Source organism: Puma concolor, chromosome B4, assembly GCF_028749965.1.
Source record: "Puma concolor isolate L17-30 chromosome B4, mPumCon1.1.hap2, whole genome shotgun sequence".
Classification (NCBI taxonomy): domain Eukaryota; kingdom Metazoa; phylum Chordata; class Mammalia; order Carnivora; family Felidae; genus Puma; species Puma concolor.
Genome location: NC_141673.1, coordinates 63,580,674 through 63,591,388, shown reverse-complemented (window position 1 = coordinate 63,591,388; position 10,715 = coordinate 63,580,674). Strand labels below are relative to the sequence as shown.

General features: G+C 50.3%; 1 protein-coding gene across 2 annotated transcripts; it reads right to left on the bottom strand.

The window, feature by feature from the left end:
* Window positions 1-340: 340 nt before the first annotated feature.
* Window positions 341-10,034, bottom strand: KRT76 (keratin 76). Of its 2 annotated transcripts, none has more exons than XM_086713304.1 (9): window positions 9,444-10,034; window positions 7,673-7,893; window positions 6,204-6,264; window positions 5,413-5,508; window positions 4,648-4,812; window positions 4,413-4,538; window positions 3,338-3,558; window positions 1,650-1,684; window positions 341-1,229 (listed from the first exon to the last, which is right to left on the bottom strand). In XM_086713304.1, exons 1-9 carry the CDS (start codon window positions 10,032-10,034, stop codon window positions 889-891), a joined length of 1,857 nt encoding a protein of 618 aa, XP_086569430.1. In that variant the 3' UTR covers window positions 341-888. The 2 variants fall into 2 exon arrangements, with proteins under 2 accessions (XP_086569430.1, XP_086569431.1); XM_086713305.1 differs by having other exon boundaries at window positions 4,648-4,794.
* Window positions 10,035-10,715: the final 681 nt, after the last annotated feature.

Here is a 10,715-nt window from a genome sequence, read left to right as displayed (position 1 = left end):
TTGGAGCAAAAGAGCCACAGTCCCAGGAGAATCTCTTCCCTTGATGAACTGCAAAACCCTCTTTTTCCAAGACTGGATCCCAGAGGTCTGCTCAGAGGCAGGAGGATGGATGGGAAGACCTCCATGGGAGTGGAGGGGTCTTCGCTTAAGCAACATAAATACTCTTGGGCAGACCAATCACAAGAACCCAGCCAAATGGATAAAGGAGAAGCTAAGACTATTGAGCATCCCTTATACCTGCCATAACTTCTGGAAGACCACCAACCACACCTAATTTCTCTCCTCTCTTGGACCTCAGTTTATTCTATGACTCCCTGAATGAAAGCCAAACACCAGAATGTGAAATACAGTGCAATTTATTGAGAAAAGAAAGTGCAACATAATCATCACCAGAGGATCCACAGCTGGGGGAATTAAGGGGACAAAGGCAAGGTCAGGACATGATGCCAATGTGAAGAAGGCACCCTGAGAACCAACAGTCTAGAGAACTTGACCATTCACCCTCTAGCACCCCCGCCTCCTCAGCGGGGCTGAAACGTGCCTACTTCAGACCATCGATCGACTCCCAGTGAGAAAGGGAGATGGGCCAGGGTAGGAACAGGCCAGGCCGGAAAAGCCCACAGTGGTATGGGCTCAGGTATTGCTACCATCATCAGGAGCCATCACAGGCTCATCTGGGGGCATCATCCTCTGGGACTAGCAGCTGGACCTTCCTAGCCTAGGAGAGGTCTTGGGGATGGAGGAGCCAGGAAGAAGTTCAGCCCCTTCTCCGGGGAACTTGAGGAAAAGCGAGGCTGAGGTTGGCATTTGTTGATGCCAAGCAAAGTAGGAGGTGCTGTGGCAGGCTGAGAGGGATGCAGGTGGGCGTGGACACGTGACCCCAGAGGATCACTTGGAGCAGTGCTGGCTCGAGCTGGTGGTCTGGGAGAAGCGGATGCTGGTGCTGCCTCCACTGCCAGACTTATAGCTGCTGCCTCCCGAGGTCTGGATGCCACCAGAGGCGGAGCCAATTCCACTCCGGCTCACAGAGCTGCTGCCTCCGCTGCTGAGCCTGCCCCCGCTGCTGCCACTCTGGTAGCCGCCGCTGCTGCCACCACTGAGCCCTCCATAGCCACCACTGCTGCCTCTGCTGCTGCTGCCGCCTCTGTAGCCACCGCTGCTGCTGGCACTGACCCCTCCGTGGCTTCCAGCAGAGCCGCTGCTGGTGCTGGTGACATTGCTGATCACCGCTGCAGAGAACAGGCACTCAATTCACGCAAAAGCCTGGGTCTGCATCACAACTCTACCCTGCTTGGCTTGTGAATTGGAGGAAGGTGCTTAACTTCTCTGAGGCCTCAACTTGTAAATAAATGACAAGAGTGAGCCTGGCTCTCTGGCGTCCTTCCCCAAGAACAAGAGCCAGCAGCATCCATGGAAATTTCTGGTTCTCCAACCTAGGGAATTCCCCAAGACCATGGGCATTTTAGCTTTGGCCTTAGAGTTTCCCAGCGTATGTGAGGCGGGGAGTGTGTGGCCATGGCCCTAGCACTGTTTGGTGGCCTGGTTTCCTTGCATGGGCCAGCCTCTCCTGCTGTAGATCAGTCAGTGAGGGTGTCTCTGTGGCCACCCTTTTTGCAACCCAGGGAGAGAATTTTTGAAGGGCTACTTACAAATGCACACAGCACTCTGACACTCTCCAGACATCCTACAAAGGAAGAGAAAGAGATGTGGACTATTTCTGCAATGAGTCATTAGCCACAGAGCTGAGGGTTCATTACCTTGGGAGCCACGTTCCCCTATTTGCCCTACTAGAGGTCAAGCTCTCGGGGGAAGAAGGCTATTCCAAGTGTCTCTATGACCACATCTCCCCAGGAAAAGGAGCTTGTGGGGCCAGGGGATGGGGTTGAGGTGCTCAGAAGCTTCACCAGCCATCCTCCATTTCTCCATCTGTCTGCCCTCTTTCCCTTAGTTTCCAGAGCATCTGTTCCAGGCAAAGTGCTCAACTACCCAGCCCCCAATTGGTTAGTCCCGCCTCACCACTCTTCCCCTGCTGAGACCGTCTTTCTACCTCCCTCACCCAGCCCTGGTTTTCTTCTGATTTTCCTCTCCCAGGAAGCCTTCTCCAGTGAGCCTTCCCGGGGTGGGGGTAGGGGTGGTGGTTCAAGGTAAGGTAAAATGTGAGAGGGGCTGACACTCAACACATGAGGAGCTTGAAAATGTCCTGCCCACACAGCCCATCTTTCTGTGCCTCATTCATGTTCATGGAGCAGGCACGTCCACACATCTGAGCAGACATGGAGTGCGTCTGCACCCCTTGCCAGTGTGGGCCCCCCTGTGGTCGACCACTCTGTCCTTATCCCACAATCCCCAGTACACATAGCACCATCTTCACTCTCACACCTTTCATTGATTTATTAAAAAAAAAAAAAAAAAAATCCATAAGCTTCCTTCTCACCCCTGAGTTCTGCTTCCTCCATCAGATTGGGAGCTGCCTGAGGACAGAGGTTCAACACAGGATGCATGGAGCAACTAGTCAGCAGAAAGATCTCTCAATTCTTGACAATCCTTTGGCATTTGATATCCACTCCCTAAGCCCTTAACTGCTGCTTGATGCTGTGCTATTTTTCCAGAGTATGTGTGCATCGGCCGCCTGCCCTGTGGACTCAGCCTCAGGGGTGGAAAGTTACAAGACTCTCTCTACTGTGCTGTCCAATATGGTAACTACTAGTGACATGAAGCTAGTCACATTTATTAAAATTAAATTAAGTATAAAACTCAGTTCCTCAGTTGCACTAACCATTAGTACTCAAGTGACTAATGGCTACGGTACTGGAGAGCACATAAAACATTTCTGTCATCTCGGGAAGTTCCAGGGGTACCTGGATGGCTCAGGTGATTAAGCGTGCAACTTTGGCTTAGGTCATGATCCCACAGTTAGTGAGTTTGGGCGTCGCATTGGGGTCTCTGCTGTCAGTATAAAGCCTGCTTCGGATCCTCTGTCCCCCTCTCTCTCTGCCCCTCCCCACCTCAAAAATAAATAAACATTTAAAAAAAAGTTCCAGTGGACATCACTATAACTTTTGTCATAACCCCAAAGCACTTTTCTGTACTCATTGCTCATAAGAATGATCAACAGAGCTGTGTAATACATATATCCATGGTAAATAGGAGAATTGGACGATCTTGATTGACAAAAAAAAAAAAAAAATGGGGGGCACTTGAATCCTAAATTCTGTTGTTCAGGAGGTTCCTTACCCCTTGTCTGAGTTGTCCTCTCCAATCATCTTGCTCTCTTTCTTCATTATCAAAGGTCACTCTAAAATCCTATCTGGAGAATGCTGGCCCCACAGCCCCTCACCTGCATTCCTCGCCCTCCAGCAGCTTGCGGTAGGTGGCGATCTCCATGTCTAGGGCCAGCTTCACGTTCATCAACTCCTGGTAGTCCCGCAGCAGCCGGGCCAGGTCATCTTTGGCCTTCTGTAAGGCAGCCTGCAGCTCTTGGAGCTTTGCATTGGCGTCCTTGAGGGCCAGCTCCCCACGCTGCTCAGCTTCAGCGATGGCCACCTGCAGGTTGGCGTTCTGGGCCAGGAGGAGGTAGGAGACTAATTAGCATAGTGATCAAGAAACAGCTGATTTTTCCTGAAAGTTCTTTTCTCCATTCAGCATCCCTCCATCCCTTACCACAATGGCACATGCCCAGGAAACAGAAGTCCATTTTGCAATTGGTCTATTTATCTATGGCCCACTGAAACTAACTCCTGTCTCATCAAGAAAAGGAACACTGGGGCACCTGGGTGGCTCAGTCGGTTAAGTGTCCGACTTCAGCTCAGGTCATGATCTCACAGTTTGTGAGTTCAAGCCCCACGTCAGGGTCTGTGCTGACAGCTCGGAACCTGGAGCCTGCTTCAGATTCTGTGTCTCTTTCTCTCTCTCTGTCCCTCCCCCAACTTGTGTTCTGTCTCTGTCTCTCAAAAAAAAATAAATGTAAAAAAAAATTTTTTTTTAAAGAAAAGGAACACTGATTCACTGGTAAAGGCAGTAGTGGTAACTGGTAACTGGTTTTTTGCAAGACTGTTAAATACTCCCCTGCCTAATCAGTTTATTCCAGTGACACAAATCAGCCATTGAGGTAATGTGAAGTTCATGACAAATAGTTCACAGAAGGTAGATCCTACTGAGAACGGAGTGTTTAAGGCCCTCCCTACAATTGCAAGATTTGCTGGGAAAGCCAGCAGGAGCAACCATCTCTCCTTAGGGAACTTGAAAGATTTCTGAGGGAATCTCAGGGAGAATGGAGTCTCCCAGAGACTGCTATCCCACATGTGACACCATGGAAGGACAGAGAAAGCGTGTGGCAGAGGCACAATTGTTGCTCCTCTTTCTCCCCATGGCCCAGAAGACCTCCAGGATCTCTCCAATAGGACCAGACCCACCTGCTTCTTAACATTCTCGATCTCGGCCCGCAGCCTCTGGATCATCCTGTTGAGCTCCATGATCTCACTCTTAGTGTTCTTGAGGTCATCTCCATGCCTGCCGGCCGTGGTCTGCAGCTCCCCAAGCTGACAGAGGGGAAACCAATCAACATAGTTTCACAAAGTGTTAGAATATTCTTGATGAAGGTCAGCAGGACCTAAACCTAGAGTATGCAGGCAAGGAGAGGGCTCCCACCTTGGTCTGGTACAGAGCCTCAGCCTCTGCCTTGCTCCTCTGGGCAATTTCCTCATACTGGGCCTTGACCTCGGCGATGATGCTGTCCAGGTCCAGGCAGCGGTTGTTGTCCATGGACAGGACCACGGACGTGTCACTGACATGACTCTGCATCTGAGACAGCTCCTATAGGGAACATGGATGGTCATTCTCACCATCCCTTGGCCCCAGGAGATGCTGGGAATGAATAAGTCCAAGAATCTTCTACCAGCAGAGATATCCCAAAAATGGGGCCAGGAATGGAACAGTCAGAAAAATAAGCTTGCATTTCAGGCCTGGCTACAGCCTAAAAGATGCCAGGCAACAAAGTTAAAGAAAAAAAGTAAATGTGCAAATAGAATAAGGTTGTCAGCCTGAGAGTATCAGTCAGTGAGCTCAACTATGTGGGTTTCCAGGGGACTGGAGTAGGGAGGAGTGCTCTGAAGGAACTAGCTGTGATACTGGCATAGGTGCCAGAGGGAAGGTGTAGAACAAAAAGGGCTGAGGACAGAAGGAAAACAAAGAAGTCAGAGAGGGACCCTGGCCTTGTGGCCCAGGTCTATGCAGGCTGGGTAAGCTAAGTTAGCATTTCCCAGGTAGGGTGTAGCTGAGTTCTGAGCTCTGTTGCTGGTTTTGTGAGTGTTTTGCCCCTTAACTATCCCCTATGGTCTTGCTTGGGAAGCATGTCAGAGAAGATGCAGACAGGAAGGCTCTGGAGCTCAGCAAAGCAAGAAATCAAGGAATCACCATCTCATAGAGGGTCCTCAGGAAGTTCAGTTCATCTGTCAGGCTGTCCACCTTGGCCTGTAGCTCCACCTTGTTCATGTACGCAGCATCCACATCCTGTGAGGTGTGCAGACAGGCAGTCAGACACCCAAAAGAATGACCCGCAGCCCCCTTACCACCCACAGCTCTTTCCTAAGCCTTTGTCCCTCCTCTTGTCCCCCCCCCCCCCCGTCCTTCCCCTAATTTCCACTTCTCACCTTCCCTCTTAATAGAAAATCAAAGTGGTTTTCTTCCCTTTAGTTGCTTTGACCAACCAAACCCTGATGCTTTAACAAAATATAAACCATATTAGCCAGGCATGGAGTATGGGTAGATAAATCACATTTATCTAACATGTGACTTTGGAGGTTTGGTACCAGGTAACCAGCCTTCTGAATAGAAAGGAGGATATTCTATTCTTCTCACTACTTCATCTTTACAATCAAGTCAGCTGCAAGTATTGGCTGATTGTTCTTATTAATACCATCCAGGGTACCCTGTAGGCTGCAAACCTTGATTAATGCTACACATAAATTCTTCATTATTTGTTCGCATTACTGATCAGTTCATTAGTCACAGTGACATTGTAAGGCATCTTTCCTCACCAATAACCTATTTAGAGCTGCTTCCTTCGTTTCCAAAACTGTCAGGAAAAATATAAACCCCACACCCAGCATAGGGTCACTGTGCCCCAGAGCTGCTGGCTCTGCCCTGACTCCATGGGGGTGGTGCCCAGAAATAGAGCCTTGATCTGTTCCTCCCCGCTTGCTCACCTTCTTGAACCCCACAAACTCATTCTCAGCCGCATTGCGCTTGTTGATCTCATCTTCATATCTGGGACAGAAAGAAGCACATATTTGGACAGTGACATTCCAGAAATAAAAAAAAAAAAAAAATTGAGGATCCCAAGCACTCATCCAGAATCTTCTCACCAGGGGACAGGACCAGCTTCATGGGCGTGTGACCTGTGCAGTTACACAGGTCCCTGAGTTCAGAAAGTCCTAACAGTTTAATGTTCTGCTGGCACCAACCCGATTTTTTAACAAGGGCCCTGCATTTTCGTTGTGCACTGAGCCCCTAGAATTACATAACCCATCCTGCTTGAAGACCTTTCAAAGCTCAGGCCGCTGCCTCGTCCTCCTTCCTCCAAGCCCAGGTAACAGGCTGAAGTGTGGGGAGATGGGAGAGGGAGGAGGGGAGGAGGGGAGGTGGGGAGGAGGCGCCAGGGGCGTGACTTCTTGTCTGGCTGTGACAAAGGTCACAAAGCTCAATGTGTGTACGTGAGACCCAGAGAGGTATTTGCTCAGACTGGGTGCTTCTGCCTCTGCCCTCTCTGTTTCTCTTTCCATTAAGAGTTGCTTCTTACAGGAATTTGGGTTAAGAATGAACTCATGTCTCCTGAATGCACCAGGGTTATGAGATTCCTGCTCGTTAATGACTAAAATCTCCCCCAAAGGGTCTGGATCTCATGAAGACTGAAAATGGAATGATTCCAGGAGAAAAGGTTTCTGGGCAACGTCAATCTGAGTTGCCACTGGATTCCCAGAGCTCAGCACTGAGCCCGGCACAGAGCGGTGCCTGCCAGATTTGTGCAGTTGACCCAAGATGGGGCTTCCCGGAAACGGGTGAACCCACCCCTGTGGGTCCTGACCCCATAGATATCTGGAGCTCCCTCCTCACCTCACAGACCTCAGAGGGTATCAACTACAACCCCAGACATGCAGGACAAGGTCGATTGAAGCTACAGAAACAGAGTACTAGACTGGACACATTGAAAGAGTGTTTTACAAAGTGTGGCCCTAGACCATCAGCCAGGTGGTCTCCCCCCTGGGAACCATGGGGCACTAGACTCCTGGTACCTGCCCCACACCTACTGATTCACAATATCTAGGTCTGGAGCACAGGAATATGTGTTTCTGACAAGCTTCCAAGGTGATTCCCATGTACAGTAAGTGTGGAGGGCTCTTCATCCCAAAACATTTTTAATTCTGGGAAGATTCTCTCATCCACCTAAGTTAGTGTAGGAGGGGCCTGCCCAGAGCCTGAGAAACGTGTCAGAATCAGCCACCTAGAAGTCTCAGTTCCCACCCTCTGACCTCTTCCGCTTGGTCATGCCTCACTCAATAAGTCCATCCAAGAGTATTGACTGAAGGTGCAGTCAGGGACAGTTAAAATCTCAAACCGGGGCTACACCTCCCTGCTAATCCCCTGGAAGGCGGAACTCCCCAGTTGGGGCCCTCACTTCTTTTTGAAGTCCTCCACGAGGTCCTGCATGTTCTTCAGCTCTCCTTCCAGGTTCCCCCTCTCCCCCAGAACCAAATCCAACTGCCTGCGTAGGAAACTGATGTAGGATTCAAAGAGAGGCTCCAGGTTGTTGGGGCCTGAGCCAGTGCCTGTGGTCTGCTGCTGGAGCAGGTTCCACTTGGTCTCCAGGACCTTGTTCTGCTGCTCCAGGAACCGCACCTGCATCAGGTGAGAAAGACAAGGAGTCAGCCTCCTGAGTTGGGCAAGTGGGGCCAGGCAGCCCAAAGAGTAGAAAATGAACCCAGTTCTCCAATCAGCGATAACCTCTGTTGTGCTGTGTTTTGTTTTTAACTTGGAAGAGTGAGAATTTAGACGAGTGAGAGCTAGAATATGTTTATACCTAGTATCTTCACTTATTCTATCTCAGTTAATCCTCACAACCACCTATAAAGGAGGTGTTACTATATCTCCTCTGTAGACAAGGAAACAGAGTCTCAAACAGTTTAACTTGCCCAAAGTGACATGGCTACTACGTGACAAAGCTAAGGGTCACACTCAACACTACCTTATTCTACTAGGATCCTTTGGAACACCTCTACAGGAGGCCAGCATAAATAAAGTTATTTATAATTGTTTTTCAAGTGAACGTTTTACCTCCCTACAGGCATTGAAAATAGTCAACAAGGTCTAACTTTTCCTAAATTGGGCCATATTGTCCCTAATTGTTTCCCCTTCCAGTTACTCAGCTTACAGCTGACTTGGGTTTAACTTCACACTCCCGGTTCATTCCCCCAGACCCAGCACACCTTTCCCTGCCCCAGCATAGATAGCTTGAATCAAGAAGGTGAGCCTGGGTGGCTCAGCTGGTTGGGCATCTGACTTCAGCTCCGGTCATGATCTTGCAGCTCATGAGTTCAAGCCCCACGTCGGGCTCTGTGCTGACAGCTCAGAGCCTGGGGCCTGCTTTGGATTCTGTGTCTCCCTCTTTCTCTGCCATGCTCCTGCTCATGCTCTGACTCTCTTTCGCTCTCAAAAATAAACAAACATTTAAGAAAAAAGAATTTATTTAAAGGTGAGTCAGTTGCTGAGACCCACCACTAAGAGATAGTTCCACAGTTCTTAGTAATGCAAGTTTGAGTTCCAGCTCAATTCCAGTTCAATTATCCAGAAGTTTCTTTGCAAGAGAAATTGAATGTTAGCTATAATAAGCTCATGGCTAATACCCCAGTCTTAAAAGGGAGAAGGAGCATGTTTGGACCCTCACTTCATTTTCCCTAGTCCTATCCCTAGAAGGAAATTGGGAACTGGATTCCCTTTCCTTCCCCTGTTTCACAGCTAGGAAAACGGGGTCTGAAGAGCAAAAGAGTCATGTTCGCTGTCCTAAAGGGCCCAAGGTAGAACCAGGACAAGAAGCCAATACCTCAGGGGTGCCCAGGTGGCTCGGTTGGTTAAGAGTCCGACTTCAGCTCAGGTCATGATCTCACAGTTCATGAGTTTGAGCCCCACATCGGGCTCTGTGCTGACAGCTCAGAGCCTGGAGCCTGCTTCAGATTCTGTGTCTCCCTCCCTCTGCCCCTCCCCTGCTCATTCTCTCTCTCTCTCTCTCTCTCTCTCTCTCTCTCAAAAATAAATAAAACATTAAAAAAATTAGAAAAAAAAAGAAGAAGCCAATACCTCACCTATGAGCCTGGCAGATCCTACTGGCATCTTGGTATACCAATCCCCTGGCAGCCAAAACCATCCACGCCACCTTTGAGCTTTGCCCTCACCTTGTCGATGAAGGAGGCGAACTTGTTGTTGAGGGTCTTGATCTGCTCCTTCTCCTGGGTCTTTACTTGCCCAATCTGGGGGTCGATCTCCACATTGAGGGGCTGCAGGAGGCTCTGGTTCACAGTCACTTCCTGGATTCCCCCAGGGAAGCCACCAGGACCAAAGCCACCGGGCCCACCAAAGCCACCGGGCCCACCAAAGCCACCGGACCCACCAAAGCCACCAGCCCCTCCAAAGCCACCAGCCCCTCCAAAGCCACCTCCCATTCCTCTGCCACCACCAAAGCCACCACCAAAGCCACCTCCATAGCCACCCCCAAAGCCACTGCCACAGCTGCTACGCCCTCCCCCAAAGCCACCAGCCCGGGAGCCACCGGCCACGCTGATGGAGATGCTCTTGTTGCCACCCAGGCTGTAGAGGCTGCGACTGCCAAAGCCACCCGCCCCACCCCGGAACCCGCAGGCCCCTCCGCTGGCTCCCCCCGAGCGGGCCACACAGCTCATCCTGCTGCTTCCTGAGACCACGGCAGAGCGACCCGAGAAGCCCTGGCTGCCGCCACTGAAGGACTTCTTGCAGACTTGTCTGTTCATGGTAAGAGAGCTTGGAGGTCAGCTAGCAATCCCTTAGCAAGAGCCTAGAGGGATGAAGGCAGAGGATGGGGACAGAGAAGAGGCTGGCCTTTATATACTGAGGAGTTAGGCTTGGCACAAGGAAAGGCAAGCAATTAGCTGAGAGTCATCTTGGGTTTGGTTTGCCTCCCAGGCAATAAGTTGCTTCTAGATTTGCAACACACCTCAAAACTAATCCTCTGGACCAAAATGACTTTGCTTTTTTAGCTTAATCACCCAAACTTGCCACAGCTGACAAAAGACAGGAGCTCTGCTCCCTCCCTTCCTGTGATCTCCTCAGGGGGCCTAGGGAACTCAGACAGCACCTGATCCAGCAGGATGAATTGGATTTTGACACCAGGGAATTAGGAGCCACTGAGTTCCATGACACAGGGGTAAGGACCAGACAACCTCTTCCATATGGGCTGAGTCCCTCCGTGTAATGCCAGAGTGTCACAGCCCCAGTGACATGTCGTCTGTGCCCACCTCTTCAGAGAAATATCCAGAGGAGGGCTTGGAGAGGGGGGAGTGGGGAGAAGAGGTGCACTGATCCCACAGAGTCCACTCTGGCACCACTTCAGTCAAACGCATCCATTTAAGCCAGCCTGTCATTTGAGATGAGCAGTGCTGCTCATGGCAAACAAAACAAAGATAAAATGACCC

Excerpts from the sequence above, each read along its gene's own strand:
- KRT76 (XM_086713304.1), bottom strand. The coding sequence starts at position 10,034 with ATGAACAGACAAGTCTGCAAGAAGTCCTTCAGTGGCGGCAGCCAGGGC. Across the intron at positions 5,509-6,203 it reads AGTTTGTGGGGTTCAAGAAG|GATGTGGATGCTGCGTACAT; the intron begins GTGAGCAAGCGG and ends CACACCTCACAG. Across the intron at positions 4,813-5,412 it reads TGAGGACCCTCTATGAGATG|GAGCTGTCTCAGATGCAGAG; the intron begins GTGATTCCTTGA and ends TGTTCCCTATAG.